This window comes from Grus americana, chromosome 1, assembly GCF_028858705.1.
Source record: "Grus americana isolate bGruAme1 chromosome 1, bGruAme1.mat, whole genome shotgun sequence".
In the NCBI taxonomy this organism is placed as follows: domain Eukaryota; kingdom Metazoa; phylum Chordata; class Aves; order Gruiformes; family Gruidae; genus Grus; species Grus americana.
The window spans coordinates 128177365-128194877 of record NC_072852.1 but is presented as its reverse complement, the minus strand read 5'-3'; the positions used below and the strand labels follow the sequence as shown (position 1 = coordinate 128194877).

Genomic DNA, 17513 nt, shown 5'->3' with positions numbered 1-17513 from the left:
GGAACACACTGTGTGTCATAAGAAAAAACAGGCATCTGCTTATATATTGCATTCATGTCATATACCCATAACTCTTGCGTGTTCAATCTTGACAAGTCTGATTTGCAGTTACATATATTAAGCTGAAAAATTATTCCCAGTGATTAAGATTTAATTGAAAGAGATTTTGAAAAAGTAGTAGAAATTACAAAAATAGAGCTTATTTATTCCCAGGATCATGATTTGTTAAAATAAGATGCAGAGTTGAATCATTTCAAGCCTGCATTGTGCTTATATGGCATAACAAATGTGAATTTGCAGTTCACTCCACTGAGGAATTTTTAGTTTCCCATAGAGATTTTCAGTGGAAAAATGGTTAACCAATTAAAATTACAATGCAGTATCAGCTAAAGAAAAGTTTGTCCTCTACCCCACTGTGAATGTAGCTGTGCAATAATAGTAACATCTATTTCTAATGTCTGGATAGCTTGTCCCTCTGCATGTAGGAGACCATTATCCTGTGACTCTGTTCTGCTGATATAATCTCTTAAATAAAGTTTTACTGTTTACTTTCCTTAATTGAAGTACAATAGAAAAGACATGGCCTTTAAGAAGCTTCACTTTAGTCACTGCCTTGGAGCTTTGAAGGTGTTTCAGGTTGTCTTTTGGTGCACTTCAAAACATCCTTGATAAAAGAGCATGTGTGGAGGTGGAGTGGGAATATTACTGGCAATTATATTTTGTGCAGAGTTGTAAAAAGTTTACTTAACTGCCATTCTTCTGCTAACTTTTCCACTATGGTTTTGATCCTCTCATTACTCTGCTAAGTGTCAAATCCTGCAAAATATTTTTCTTATGGGTCTTATTGCCCCTTTTTGGAGCTGAATATTTCTTTGGAGAGATAAACCAAATTTAATTTTTTTTTTACTCCTTTCTTGGTTGTAATCATCAGAAACTCTTACAATTTTTAATATCATTTTAACTTGCTAATCCTAAAATGGAACCTTCAAACAATGAAGACCAGCCTTGCATTGACAGATGTATGGACACACAGACATGATACTGGCAGATGTCTTCCTTTTACCCTGGACTATACAAACTTATTTAACAGTCTTCTGCTCCCAGTAATCACAAACATGAAACCCATTATAATACAGTCTAAAATAGAAACTCATAGCAATGATAACTGGCACATGGCTACAAAAATATCAGTTAACTGTGCGTACAAGCTGAGCAAGAAAAAAGGGAAATTACTTACTGGTAAGAAAATGCTGGGAAGTAGGGCCAAAATCTCTGTGAGCTTCATGCAGTTGCCTGATGCGCTCATCAATGGCCACCTGTTAAGAGAGGAGAAAAAAAATTAAATTACTCTTTTCTAAACAAGTAGCAATTATAGTCAGGTACTGTTTTCATTAGAGAACATTCTGTTTTCAATTAAGCAGGCTCCTGCAACAATCGTTAACCCTCAGGGCTTAACTGAGATTTAATGTCTCTTATCCAAAAGAAAGGAGGTCAAGAAAGGTTTGAGTTTTGGTGGGTTTTCCCCCCAACTTTAAATGATGCTAGAACAAGTTGAAAATGAAAAGTCTGATAAATGAAGGTATAGCAAATTGGCCTGACTTTATGTACCTGAAGACAATACGACTGTCGCTTGCCAATATTGAAGTCAGAAACATTCTTCTATGTTAATACTTTTACAGAACTACTTCAAAAGTACTTTTTGAGAGTATACTATTATAAAGCAGTAAGTGAAAAGTAATCTCTTAATGTGGACACGATAACCATATCTTAGCCAAGTGCTGAAACGAGGGTAACCAGAGAGCATCTGGTACAAACATTTCTCTGTTCTTTTAATCGGTCAAATCCTAGCCCCTCAACCCTTTCCTTGGAAGAGTCCTTTGAAGAACACGCTGTTCCTAATGTTTTGTTGGGGTGGTGTACTGCACAAAAACACAGATTGTAGTTGTAAGATTGGTTTTATCTTTACCCTTGAAAATCCCAGTAAAGTATCAAGGAAGCAGCCGAGAGGGGGTGGTTGCTGGTAAGATCCCATAGTGTACGAAGGATATCTACCAACACCTTTATAGCCTATACACTAAAAGGATACCATACCATACTGATAGGAAGCAGATTCACTCAACTGAAATACTGCCTGTAAGAAAAAGTGTTATATCAATGCTGGCAAAACAGAAGGTAAAAGTGATCGGTCTGGTTTTATTGTCCTAATTGTGAGATACATAACAAGGAAATGAATAGGTTGCATGAGGGAAAAACAGTCCACAGCTTAAAACTTTTAGGTTTTGGGGTTTTTTTTCCTCCTTTAGTTGGTGGCAGGAAGGAGCAATTGTATAATAACTGGGCATGCTTCAGTTAGAAGGAAAACATAATGATAACGTTGACTAGCTCTGATATGACTTTGTTTGCCAAATAACCCCAAAATCTTGTTTCACTAAATACAACAGAAATTTAACATCAAGCTGTGATTTCTTTGCTTACAGTTTCAAAACTGATACTATGACTAAAAGGCTTCCGTTCCTTTCTTAAGTCATTTTTCGGATGCTTTTCCTGCAGCTTCCTCCATTTCTACGCCTTCTTTTCTCCTCTGGCTTCCTATACAGATACGATCAATGGGATTTTTTGTTAGCCCCTGTTGACCAGCACCTCCCCACATAGCTCAGCTACTGTCATATCACCATGTAGCCTCTGTTCTTATTTCTACTCTTCTCTTGAATCCAGAATTGCTCACAGAGCAACATTTATATTGTTAGGTTTAAGGCGGGCACATGCTGGCTCAGTCCTGTGACTGTGCTTTTGCTATTTAATCTTGCTGATTGCTTAGCTAGACAAAACTAAGCCCAGGAAGAGGCTGAACTCTGGATAACTTCTGAAACTGTGGGCAGAAGAAAGCTGGGTAAAGGACAATTTAAGCCTAGGGTGAACTGCGTGGACAGATGTTCCGTTAAGCAATGCTTCATACTAGGGACTGGCTTTGGGCTTGAGTTTGCACCTAATTCACAGCATAGCTATAAGCTAGGGAAGTCTGTAAGTGCATAGAAAACAACGATAGGGCTGCTTCTGGTCATCAATATCGTTAGCTTAAGTACAGAAGCATAAACTATTATTTTTAATCAGGAAATGGCCTTTCAATGAAGACCAGGAAGATAATATTTTTCCAGTATTTTTTTATTTGCATGTGTTTATGTATGTTTAAGATTAATGGAATTATACATACTCTTTGGAATCCTCTTAAAATAAACCTCAGAACATAACTATTTTGTCATTAAGACATTATTGGTTAGCAAAGAAACATAAGGCTCCTCCTTTGTATTAGTACTTACTTTTCAATAAGTCAACTACTTTCTGGCATGCAGAATCTCTAAAGAGAATGAGAGCTCTACAAATACACAGCGAGGAGCAGTGTTTCATATCGGCGAATGACAACAGCCAGCTTGTGGTTCGAATAGAGTATGGGAACCCTTTGGTATGTGTGACCACTGCCAGCTCACAGTCCATACAACTTCTTTAAGTGTGCTAAAACTGAGAATTTCAAACACTTCTAAATATCCAGGTGAGCTCTGAGCTGCACAAAATTATTCAAATGAGATTTTTAGCTATATATGCACATCCAGCAAAATAAAATACCTTACACACTTCAGGGTAAACTTTCAAACTAAACAGCCTTGGATGCAAGCCAGGAAATACCTCTGTCTAGAGGTAGATTTTGTCAATTCAGAGATGAATAAAACATTGGGAAATCTTGAGTATTCTCCAGGAAACATCACCTGAGAACACAAAAAGTTATTCCACTTGGCTGCCAGGAAATACCACTTATTGATGAATCTGCATACTATCTTTTAGGTGCCAAAAGATGAATTCACTGTTGATGCTAGAGCAAGGAAGATTGGTCTCTATGAATTTTACCAAGACTAAGATATAAATGCTAAAATAACAGCATTTGAACCCACAATAACTGGGGTTATTGTGAACAACAAAAAACATCACCTGAACAAACAATGATTAGTAAAAGTTACAGAAAAATGTGTCTCTGGTCCAATAAAATCAGAGTTGGATTTGGATTTGGCTTTGTAGGTCACATCCTAACTACCTGGAGAAGGAGACTTATATCCACCTAAGTCTTCATAACTCATGTATGATTCTGAAAAAAAGTTTCTTACTGGCATACATATTTTTTTTAAATTAATTTTAAAAACCAAGCCATAGGTATTTTCCAAATTTTAGATTTTATCTTGCTTTCTTCCAAGTCAAGTGAAATAGGTTCCTCCAATATAAGCACAAACGGTATCCTACATTTTTTTGTATGCTATGCTCTGAGCCAAGTACAGTTTTCCTTCAAATGAAATGATGTTGTGAAAAACTGGACCTGTGTGTGAAGCAAACAGCAAAGTTCTCAATCACCTTCCTTGCTTTAAATGGAAGAAAACATACAAACTGTTGAGGAAGTTTTGCAAATACTCCCCCCATGTCTCAATAGCCAAAGGAAAAATTATGTCTTCTGACTTCAGTCATTTCTTCCTACCAGTATCAGCTTAGCCAGACTAATATGCAAAAAGTAATCATTTTAAAGGTACATAACATGCAAGATGGGACGGATTGGATTTTAGTATCTTTTAGATAAAAGTCTCAACAGTATTTCTCCATAAGTTATGTTGTTTAAAAAAAAAAAAATCAATAGCTGGATTTCTAAAGAGTCAGCTGTTGCTTTATCTGAATCAAGATACAAGAATTTGGTTTTAACTGATGAAAAACTTTTTATATCTGATTTTGACTTTAAAACAAACATCAGGATTTTCTCTAATCGGGATACTTGAACTGTTGCTCTTCTTCATTGAGGATGCATGCTTGAAGAGACATGTTACATAACATTTATCTTCTTTCAATCATAACAAATGAAAGAGCCACAGTAGTGCAGTAAACATACTTGAAGCTGAAGATGGTAATATTAAAAATCTTATACTGATTTTAAGTGATATTGACATGGAACATAAACAGCTCCTGCTAAACAAATGAATAAATAAAAAAAGTTATTTAAATTTCCTCTCCTTTAAAGACTTTGAAAACATTTGATGAAACAAGTTCTGTCTCCCATCATTTGAATGCAGCCATGTGAAATGAATATAGAATTAGGTTCAGATAAACAAATTACAACAATAACAAAAGCAAAGCTATGTCATGTAGTTGTTAGGAATGGTTTGTAAGTACTTAACCTAGAAGGCTAGGAAGAGATGCGAGTTCTTCAGAAGAAATAATGTGCAGAACAATGAATCAAAACCCATTCTGTTGATGGGGTGGTTATTTGTTTGCATTCATTTAAAAAGAACAACAAAACCACACACACCAAAAAACCCCCAAAACCCAACTCTACATGTGACACCAGTGACTTTATCTCAAAAGTCAATGTAGCTGAAAACAGGAAGCTAGCAAAAAAAAGTCTATATGATTACATAGAAGTCTATATGATTACATATCTTCGTACATTGTATCTCTTGGGGACCACCGTGGTTTATTTCTAGGCAGATCTCTTTAGAAATATCTTAATTTTCCAAACAAAGTTAGGCAATAAATGGCTTTTTTTTTTTTCTGATTCTATGTTTGCTCTGCACACTTTGCTACATGTCTGCAGTTCCCAAGTTGACTTTTATTCTTTCTAGGAAAAAAAGATCTTTTTGTCTTTGATGCTCACGGAAATGAACAGCAGCTTCTACTACCCTATTTCTAAACCAAATCATGTTGTCATTGAAAGGACTTAATAGTGTCATGTGCTATTTTGATAGGAAATCATTAAAAATGTAATGGAAAACAATATTTTCAATTCTCCTTCTTCCTAATTCAACATTGCTAGGTCTACTGACATGCTAGCCAAGTGCTAGAATCCCAACATAAAGTGTAGAGAAAAGTTGCCTTTTTTGTTTTCCTTTAAGAAAACAAAATTTTCCTCACCAGATTTCTCTGAATGTTCTCATTTTTGAATAAAATATACCAAATATAGGCAACTATTAGAACATCTTTCAATCCTGTAAGAACACAACTTCAAACAGGGGAGGAGGAATAGATTTCATAAATTCTATTTTGTCAAATTATTTCACTTTCTATTTTAAGATCATTGATAGAAGAGTGGGGAGGTCAGGTAGATATCACCTATCCCATTCAGTGCAGTTAGACATTTACATTTGAGCTTAAACTTCTTTAAATTATTAGTCATTTGAAACACAGCAACAGCATAAACTGTTCTGAGGTCAAAATAATATTCTTTATGTAAGGGCACACGCAGCATAATATATAGACACTAATTACATAATTATACTGCCCCAAACACAGGCAAATTATATGAAGGTGTGTGAGCAGCAATTTATACTACTTATTAATATGAGACAGTAGAAATGAGATCACTACTTTAAAAAAGAAATGCAAAATATAAGAGTTAAGACAATTGTTGAATGGCTGAATATGCCTGAGATTCTGAGGAAAAATGGCAAGAAGGAAAAGAATAGAAGATTCTCATCTAAACAGCTATATTTAGTGCAGCAGCAAAATGACACACAACTTCCTTCTTCAAAATTTGCTTCACCAAATGCTGTTCTCATAAAAAGGGCAATTTTCTGTATTAATAAGCATGCATGCATACATACAATACTTATTAAAATAACACTCCTTTAATTCCCCCACCATATTCATAGCATTTCCACAGCCTCCTGACCTTGACTCCAATCACATCCAATTTAACTGCATATCGAAGGCAACTGGCTTCTACAAGTCCCTCTTTAATGTTACCCAGCAATTCTCCTCCCAAGGGCTGAAAGGCTTCTTTCTTCTCTCTCACTGACGCCAAGCTGCCAATGCAGTACGAGGCTGTTCTTTACAAATCAATAAACAGGAAGATCTGATCTACTGTACTACCAATAGCCACTAAATTCAGCCACTCACTGTCCCTTGTATATTAGGCGATAAGGATGAATTTAGATAAGCACATTGTGCTGTTAATGAGGAACAGCCAGGGAAAAGGCAATTGATAGTCATTGTTCTCAGCTGCTGAACTTCAGGTTTAAGTCTTGATATTTACTGAGTTGAAAGCACAGGAAAGGAGAATTAGTTTCCTGGTGAAAACTTATGTAATCTGAAATATTTTGAGTGTAAAAATTAACATGATGCTTGCTTATTTTTAACGTGAAAGAAAAAAATAAATAAATGTTATTTGTGTGCATTTACAGCTGTTACAAAGACTAAATTCAAATTCCAAGATTTCTGGGTCATGGTAGGACTATATCCTTCAGCAGACCGAAATCTGAGTGACTTCATGCAATTCTCCTTTCAGTAAAAGAAAATAGATCCTAAAATCTAGTAGGATACATGTACTGTACCTTGACTACTGTTTTTTAAATCTTCAGATGAATTGAGAGAGTAAAATGTAGTAAAAATTCAGGAAACATTTTAAAGCCCTGGGCATAGAGCCTTAGAAAACAGAAAAGAAAAAAAAAAGAACAATCTCCTTAATATGTGTACCGTGAATAATCAGCCATTATTTCTTAGGCTTTTGTTTTATAATCCTAAAACAGTGAACTTCAGGCTTTGTGTATATCTATGCCTAAGGAAAGAAAGCTAGGTCTTGTGGTTTAAATAACAAAACCATCCATATTTAGAGGGAATAAAGCACTTGTAAACCCTGTGAAATCTTATGAACAAACATCTTCAGGAAACAATTCTCTTAGAAAACATTACTTGTTTTGTTTTTGGATAAAAGACACTCTGTCAGAAAGGCCTAGCATTTGACATCTCCATTGCTTCTGTAAAAGCCATCACACATGCTGGTGGGGGTTCTGCAAGGGAATTGGCTTTCACATCATTGTATGTTCCTCATTTCTATTCAGGCACTTCTGTTATATATAAAATATTTTATAAAACTGATATGAGCTGAGCATGGACTCAGCCATTTAAAAGTACAAGAAATTGCTGTGCAGTCCTCCATTCTTAAGCACTTTATTAACAAAGGTTTTAAATTCTTGACTTTCCAGCCACATTCATTATCTTTTAATATTGCCTTTTGTATGTAATTTAATCAATCATCTGAACTATTTTTCTGCCAAATTACTTGCAGAATTTTACGGTATACAAAGAAAGTAATTTTACAAATGATGATAGGAACTGTTTTTTCACAAAACAGCACTGAACCACTGAAAAAGTTTTCAATTCACAATTTACATTAGCTTCAAATATATAAATACCCTTTGACATCCCTCACTAGGTTCCAGTGTGATTGGGCTGTGGCTTGCCTAACCATGCCTCTGTATGCTGGGACAGTGTCTCTATATTCCTTCCAGGTTACCTGTCCGTGCTTCCACGTTCTGTATAGCCCTTTTTTATGTTTGAGTTTTGCCAGGAGCTCCTTGTTCATCCATACAGGCCTCCTGGCATTTTTTCCCGATTTCCTGCTCCTCAGGATGGACCAGTTACGAGTTTGTGGAAGGTGATCCTTGAGTATCAACGAACTTTCTTGGACCTGTCTTCCTTCTAGGGCCTTATCCCATAGAACTCTTCCAAGCAGATCCCTGAAGAGGCCAAAGTTTGCTCTCCTGAAGTCCAGGCTTGTGGACTCATAGTCACTGCAGCCAAGACTGCCTTCAACCTTCACCTCCCCAATGAGCCTTTCCTTATTTGTGAGTATGAGGTCCAGCAGAGCATCTGTCTTCATTGGCTCCTCTATCAGTTGTGTCAGAAAGCTTTCATCAGTGCTATCTGGGAACTTACTGAATTGCTTATGTCCTGCTGTGTTGTCCCTCCAACAGATCAGGCTGGTTCCCCATGGGGACCTTGGTCTGGGCCTGTGAACATGAGGCTACTTCTTGCTGCCTGTAAAAGGCCTCAACCAACTGTTCTTCCTGGTCAGGTGGTGGCCTATAGCAGACACCCACTACAATGTCACCCATACTGGTCTGCTTTTTAATCTTCACACGTAAATTTTCAATCAGCTCCTTTTCCACCCCCATCGTTCCTAGTTTAAAGCTCTTCTTTATTTACAGCCCCATAAAATATACTCCTTAGAGCTCTGACTATTCAGGCCTATAGATTCAGTGATTTCGGTTCTGCCTTCAGCATAAAGCTGAAACTATATATACTCTTAGTTCTGTATGGTAAGCTGGGGAAAAGAGAAAGAAAAATGTATATGCTACCCTGAACCTCTGGAGGACTACTGATATTAAAAAGAATCTAACTTTGATGCAGTTTGACATTTTCAAAGTCAGTGAGAACTGGGTGCCTGCAACTAGGGACAGAATGTGTTCTGTAGTATGGCACTCAGCATGGCACATACATAGTCTTTCTGAGATCAGATCTTACTTTTGAGATCAAGGCACCTGCACACTATATGCTTTGAAATGTTTCCACGTAAAATTCTTCTTAATTTTTTTATAATGGTCTATCTATCCTTCAGCATTACTCATGATCCATAAGGCTTTTAGATAGTATACTGTGATCATCTCTAAGCACTGTAACCAAGAGACATGTGGATCAATTGGAGAGAGCCTCAGGAAATGAACAGGAATGATGGTGACCTACAACAAAGGGTCGAGTGAGCAACTGCAGTTAAAACTGAGGAACAGAAGTCTTAGGAAATCAGGAAATGGGGACAAGTTCTCCAGCACATCAAAGACTTCTCCAGACTACTCTGTTCTCCACGTCCATGGTGGATAGGACACGATCTCATGACTTTAAATTTCATCAATAAAGATTCATGGTATATCTGAAAAAAAGTCTAGCAGTAAGAAGAACTGGAAGACTGTTCTTCAGGAATGCCTTCCTCTTCAGATGTCCTTGATCACAGGTCAGACAGTATCTGCTAGGAATGACTTGGGTACAGCTGATTCTGCCTTGAACACAATTTTATGTTACTAAGTTTTATATTAGTCAAGGGAGTTGCCTGAATTTGAAATGATAGTTACAGTCCTCTCTTTTCCTGCAAGGAATATATAAATTTCTGCTGTGTCCATGGTATTAGATCTGATTTAATTGTATTAAAAACACAAGGTATTTGGAAGGTTCTGGATTATAAATTATGAAGAGGGCTACTTATTAGAAAAGAATTCTGCCGTGTGCTTTCCATGTTATTTGTGTTAAATGTCATAAGTAGCCTATATATGAAGATACATGCTCTTCAATCATTCTGTTTGGAAATAGAGAAACCTATTTTTCAAATCTTGGGAGGAATAGAAGGGCAATTCCTTCAAGTACAAACCCCAGTTTTTCACCTCTTATGCAATGTGCTTTTGTACCAAATTTAGGGGAAATCCTAGATCCCCGAACCAGAAATTCAGATTATTGGAGGGGGACGGGAGATGGAATGCAGTCTAGTACAAATTATTCCTAAAACTGAAGATACATGCTATTTCACACATAAAGTTCATAATGTTCTCAGAATTGGAAAAATGTCATTAGCATGTTACACTCATAAGCAACTCCCATATTTTCTGCAAAGCTAAAATGATGATACTTTCCTCCACTGAAGGCAATGGAAACGTAGGTGATTTGATATAAGACCAGTTCCACTCTTTTTCTCCCTTTTTCCCTCTTAATCTGCAGTCTCATCAATTCTACATACAGATAATTCCTCAACCATTTTAAATCAAGGTTTCAGCAACTTAAAAAAAAGGGAAAAAGTTTTAAGATACACTTCTTCAAAATATCAAATGTAAAATAACTCGATTCTTTGCTTTCTGTGACTGATTGCACAAACTTGATACTTTTTTCTCTCCCATTTCTCCCTCAACTGAGTTTCAAGGGGTGCATTCTTATCTCTTCAGTCACATTCGTACTAAGTAGCATCTTACTCCGCAGGAAGTCTTACAGATTTCACTGACGCTATTGATGGAAAAAGTTACTGTTTTGCATGAGTGAAGGCATCTGGATTGGGACAGGAAACAATAGAAAAGATCAGCTCCAGTGAGAAATCTTTATGAAAGATATGATAGGGATTAAATTTGCTCTGTCAAATGCTTACAGAAAAGCAACTTGCAGCAGGGCGGCGCAGGGCGTTGATCTGCAAAACCTGTCTTGAGGCCATTTACATCTCCCATCACTTGAGAAAAAAAGTGGTGCATTTAGACTTCGGGTACATCACATTAGAACATATTTACATTCTTGTGATGGTTCTTAAAATAGTATGTGGGCACCTCAGAGATCAAGTTTTGCAGTGCTACATTGATGTTGCCCCCACACTTCCCCTGCATTTTTCCTACAGAGCTTCTGTTATCTGATTATCCTGTTATCCTCTTTCTAAATACATGTTTAAACATTTCATAATAGGAAAAGGCTGAAACATTAATTAGGATACTGTTGTTGCTGAAACATTAGTCTTTTTAGGCTGTAAACATCCTACTCTAGCAGGGTTGTTCGATGGATGTGTTTCTTTTAGGCATTGTCTCTTCACTTTTGGGGCATGCGTGGAAAGTAACATCAGGTGTATCACAGATAGATCTCCTTAATATACAACTGTAAAGACATAAAAAATGACACCCTGGTGTTGCCTTTTTTATTTCTTTTGTTTCTCTGCTAAAATACTGTTATTTCTCTTCATTATACTTTTTATATTTTTGAAATAGAACTGACTCCATTCTATTTTGTCTTAAAAGATTTCTAAACAATTTAAAATCCATTCTTCTTTTTTGTACTTTATTGAAAATGCTCTTATCAATGCTTCATAATCCATCCCTGAAGTAAAGCCCTAGTGTCTCTTAACAAGATTTTAATGTGGGTTTCCTGCTTTTCTTTTCCTTCTCTCTCATTTTTTCTCTCATTACACTAAAAAAAAATAAATTCATGTTGCACTGAAAATGCCATTTGTTTCTGAAAGGTCAGGTAATATACACAGCTTTTGTACCAAGGGGAATGTATGTTTGGTGACTTAGGGAACTGTAAGTAGAATGTCATGCAAGCAATGTTTTATTTTATAGCTGCCCCAGAACATATGCCTGCAATTTCCTGTATCAGTTGAGCATCACCAGTGAAGATTATTCTTTTATAGTTCTACTTACATTCTCTCACTTTCATTGATCTTTTATCGTATTAATTTTATTGCTCCTTTTCCCCAGGTTTGTGAATCTCCAGTGCCATTACTAGCATTGGTTTTGGGAATAACTGCTCATCACTGCAAATAAGAAGCTTATAGCTTGGACCTGTATTTTATAAAGGTCACTTCTAAAAGAAACAGAGGCTTCATTCAGTATTGCCTTTACTCAGTGCTACTTTTAGCTGATTACCATTTCGAAGTTTTTTCTTTGAGCACCTTCAGCTCCCTTCCATTTGTATTGCCCTCTGACTCTTCTGGGATTATCATTCCATCAGTATTCAAGAGATTTCTATTTCAGTCCTGTTTTTTTCACTGTTTTCTTCTTCTTGTTTCCTTCATTTGTTGTTGAGTATCTTCATTCTCTTCTGTCATTTCAAGTCACACTTCGAAACCCATGTCGCTACCCCAAATGCAGAGAAAATACATTTTTCATACATATGTAGTAAAACTCTCAATTTTATCTAATAATGTTTATAAATAAGAGCTGAAGAATTACTCAGTCTGAGTACGCTGCTACATATGCAATACCCAGCCAAAAGGTATACAGGGGAGACTGTGTAAGTAAGTGCAATTTATCTATCCTAACTCAGGAGTAATGAGGTGAGATACCTAAATCAGCCTTCCTTGATCAGAAATGAAGAGCAGTATGTATCTCCTGAGACAATTCAGCTCATACTAAGACAGACACCTCAGAATAATCCTCTAAAGATATGTATAAATATGACTTTTATAAAGTTTAATTTTCCTGAGTTTGCATGCAAAGGAGGAGGATTCTTGGGAAGACTGGCAGAAGCAAGGCATGGAGGAAGAGGAATATAGGAAAGCATAGGAGAAGGTGGAAGGTAAGACAAAAAGGTTCTTTACTGGGGGACACTATAGGGTAATAATGCATAATTAAGGATTCTATGTGCAGCAGCAATAGTATTAATCCCATATCTCTTCTCTCTCCTATTTTCTGCTCTCTCCTCCTTTTCCTCTTTGAGACTTCGAGTTACACCAATAGCGATAAATGTATTCGCTCTAAATAATCCTTAGTCCCCAAACTTCCCCAAACAGATCACCTATTTGGTTTCCTTTTTAGCTGCACAGGGTGAAACCAGTAAGATGATGTCAGTAAGGAGAGTTTCATTACAGTGTGATCTATTCACATTATTTACTTGTTTCATCCATATTCTTACAACCGGCGATCTCGAGAGTATAATACTCTGTTTCAAGATGTATTCAAACTACTTGCTCAATCAAGTGCAGACACAACATGAAAAGAAAAGCTTGATTACATGAGATTGCCGATTGGCTGGATTAAACAAACTTTTATTTATCTTTGCTGTCCAATGAACCTTTTGAAGATAACCTCTCAGTCTCAATGACTTCTGCAGAATGTTCTATATCCCAGCAGCTTGGGAGCATGCACACCATCAGTGCTTAATGCTCCCTGTTATCTGACACTTCTTTCTACACAACTACAGCTCCTGATTTTGCACAAAAGCCTCTTTTCTCCCTGGGGAAGATGTGCATATAGCACACTGAAAGATAAAATGACTCTAGGCAAATAATAGTTCAAATGGAAACAATTGCTGATAGGATTGATACTACACTGATTGAAGATAATGGCAGAACTCCTGCAATTGTGTAGTATGACTTGTGAGAGGAGCTGTCTGCATCCTGCAGCTGGTCAAACTCTATATATTTATGCTTTCTAATCTGTGAGTTAAGTTCAAGTGACATGAAAGCAAAACCTAAGTTATATATAGCCCACACTGCTAAAACACAATGATACAAACCTCTTTCTAATTTAAATTGGAAGATACATTCTCTTATCATTCTCTTATTTCCACAGCTTAATCTATTTGAGAAGAAAAGGTATTTATAATTTTTTAAAAATAAATATTATTATACCACATATTTATGGAGAATGTATGATGGTATATAGTGAAAGTTAAGAGTTATACTGGCACAAAGGATGACAATGTATGCGTGCATTCAAGAAAACCATCACTTCATGTGTGTCATAAAAAAGCATTATCATATAGTGCACTTGGTAAGTGCCATAAATTTTAATCAAGTAATTCCAGTAACATTAGATGCAGTTGTCTTCTTAAACGTTGTTATTAGCCCTCTCTTGGCAAAGCTGAATACCCTATTTACCACTGTCAATCTGAAAAGGTCTCAGATGAAACTAAAATCTTTGAAAATGGCTTTGTTCAATCCCCAGCTCTATCCACTTCACAGAATCAGACTCTCCCATGAGCAGAGGGAGGGTTCGTCATTCCCAGTGGAACAAAGCTGCAGCCCTGCAGGAGACAGTGGAATTAAAGCTACGATACTTTGTGATTCCAGGAAGACTGTAACTGGTCTGCACTGACTATTGCCATTTCACAGGCTTCATATTAGTGCAAACATTAAGCATACTTTTTTGTATATCAGTACAAAAACGAATGCAACGAACTCTGGAACGTGAATATCATGGTAGAGTTGTTAAAATGCATTTATCATCTGTGCAGCTTCAAATATGAAAAGTAACCTTTAGCCTCCAGATAAATAAGTCACATTTTGAAAACTGCTTATTATCAAATGCCATAAAAAAACTCTCTTAAATTTACCACCTTATTTTCACAGCTATCTGTATTTTATCACTTTTTATTTCACAAGTAAATAATTTACTTCTGTTTAGGCTTGCCTTATTACTCATTTTTTTCTAAGAGCAGAGAATTGGGAAATTCTAAGAACAGAAGAAATCCTGGAGAATTAAGACAGTAAGAAAGATGGAGATCCTGACGTGAAGCGCAGCTGAAGTGGAGTCCACGCAACTGTTCGTGAAACAAGGAGCAATAATAGGAGAGAAGCAAAGACAAGATTTCCAACGCGGTCTGAAGCCAGCCTCAAAACCTGAATTTGCAGTATCTGTGTAGTGGCACCACATAACACCCTGACAGGCAGTTTAATTGACAATTACAAAACTTTAATTTACTAATTCAGAAAGCCTTTCTGAATGTCTAACTTACAAGCTACTGTTATCACAGTGACAAGTTGACACGTGGCCTTCAAGTTAAGCAAATAAATGAAACGAATTAGCATTCTCCTAAAAAAACCCACCCCTATATAAAAGACTTAATTATGAAGGACTTGCTCAAGAAAGGATTCCACAAGTGAAAAAAAAGTAAAACCGTTCTTATAACTCATAAACTTAAGAGTTTATAACTCATAAACTTTTAACTATTAAACTTAAGAGATCTCTATGAAAGGTCCTCATAATTTCCATAAAAGTCTCTTAAAAATCACTGAAAGAGCATCAAAAAACCATGTAAACAGTTTAAGAAATAAGGATGGACTTGATTCTACTTTCAGTAAAACTGATAATGAAGTTGCTATTTGCTTTAATGCTATAAGATCAGATGACTAGTTTTATATAAAATTTCATTAACACTTCTGAGATTGAAATTTATTTTCAGGGATTACAGAAAGTAAAAAAAAAAAAACCCAAAGAAAACAACACCACCAGTATATGACAATAGAAATGGTCAGTTGCTCATTATGTAAGGTTTTTGTAGGATCACCTAATCACAAAATCAAATGAATGCCATTAAGATCAGGTGAGCAATCCCATCGTCCAAATGGCAAACAGGGTTAATAGATCAGGATGGCTAGGATTTCTAAAGAAATATGAAGGCAGAAATAAGTTTATGTGCGCTTTTTGACAAATTATGTCAAATAAAAATAATCAGATCATCTGTAAAAAGCAAATGAAATCATGTTTGTTCAATATATTATTTGCTGCAATGAGTTTATGCATTTGAATGAGACACACAAAGGAATTTCATGCAGCACTGAGTCTCGTGTAACTTTAGAAATTATTAACTTACAAGCAGAAGTTAATGGAAGATGCAAAGATCTAACTGGGTGTTTTTTGTGTTCATGCTTACTTTTTTAACTTAATGAAAATCCCAAGGAATAAAATTGTGGATGTAGAGTCATTTAAGTCTGAAATCTTTCTGCCCTGGTGTGTTAGCTTTTCTTTGTCCATTCTGAATCAATAATGACAGTCCTTATTTTTAGTACTACGTAGATGAAATTTTGTTTCTGTTATAATAAACGCATGACTATACAACTGACATTTTCGTCAGTCCATTTATTTACTTGTTCTGTTTGTCTTTTAATATCATACTTACATACTTTAATTTTTTTATGCCTTTTTATCTGTAAAAAAAGAAAATTAAAAACCTCACTGTAGGAAGGTTTTTCATTTTCCCTTCTTTTTCTCTCATTAGAACTCACTCACTCCGCTTTCTGCAGATCCTATTACGTCTTTTCTTTTCTACCCTGGTAGGTCTTTTCACAGCCTCCATAGTCTTCCCGCACAGTCTCAGGAAAAAACAAAACTCTTAGCCAACCAAACCTAAGACAGAAGCCATTATTTAGACAGCCTATTCAGTCAGTAACTCCACCATGCAGTAAGATTCCTCTGAACAAACAAGTGCTTTGATTACATACTGCTGGAATAGAAATGCTGGCCTACAGTTATATGTCCATAACTGCCTTCTGGCTGCAGAAGCCAGATTCTGCTCTGATGATCTGTAATTGCTTTTGACTGGGTAATTTTTATCCTTTTGGGTTGCCAGGAGTGGCAGACATGAGGCTGTAAGGTAGCTACAAATCCCAAAGTGAACTTTCAAAAGTACCATTTGAGAAACCAATAGAAGAGTTGGTGAACTGAACAAGGTGCAGTTGGACTGCAATATTTGGTAGGAAACTCACACAGGCAAAATCTCCAAGCCTCCGTGCATTTTAGAAAAAAACAACCCCATCTACAATGAAAATGGAGTTGCATTTGATTTTGAAATATGTGTCCTTGCAGAGCATTCGATGGTATTTCCCTAAGGACATCCACTCTATCAGGGTGTTTCTAGTTCAGCTGCCCATACCATTACACTGTCTTATTATTTAGCATTTGTCTTGTACAAGGGAAAACAATCATGACAAACAGAGAGGAAAAAGGGGGAAAAAAACAACAGCTGAGAAACCAGGAATATAGATCTTGTACTGTTAATGTTCATCATATGAGAGAACTGCCGGCAGGATCGTGTATCTGAAGGGTGCAGAATTTGGCAAAGGAAAAATACAACTTTATAGGCTCATGTGAGTAAAGTGTACTAATTTCATAGTATCTGGAATTATTTTGAAAGGTAAATTTGCAAAGCAGTGCCTATAATACTTAAGAAAGAGATAAATACTTTCTGCTGTGACTCCCACTTATGTCAACAAGAAGCTCCCTCACCTGATCCTCCCATTCTGCTCCCTCTCTTCACCACCATTAATTTCCTATTAGATTCGTCTCCTGTCGTTTGCTTCATACTATCATATTCTGCCTGTTTTAAGTTATTCTTCAGAGGTTAAGTGTTCTTCCATTTTTTCTTGTCCTTCCCTAGCAGTCATTCCTATAACCTCCAGATTTCGAAATGCACTG

The 17513-nt window shown here is 36.3% G+C and overlaps 1 protein-coding gene across 10 annotated transcripts in view; it reads right to left on the bottom strand.

Moving 5' to 3' along the window:
* DMD (dystrophin) overlaps positions 1-17513 on the bottom strand; it is a 1313294-nt gene that overhangs the window by 126002 nt on the left and 1169779 nt on the right. For all 10 annotated transcript variants that reach the window (XM_054840966.1, XM_054843533.1, XM_054803063.1 and 7 more), the window contains one exon: positions 1238-1316. In XM_054840966.1, coding sequence (XP_054696941.1) covers positions 1238-1316 — 79 coding nt within the window. The remainder of the gene's footprint in view (positions 1-1237; positions 1317-17513) is intronic.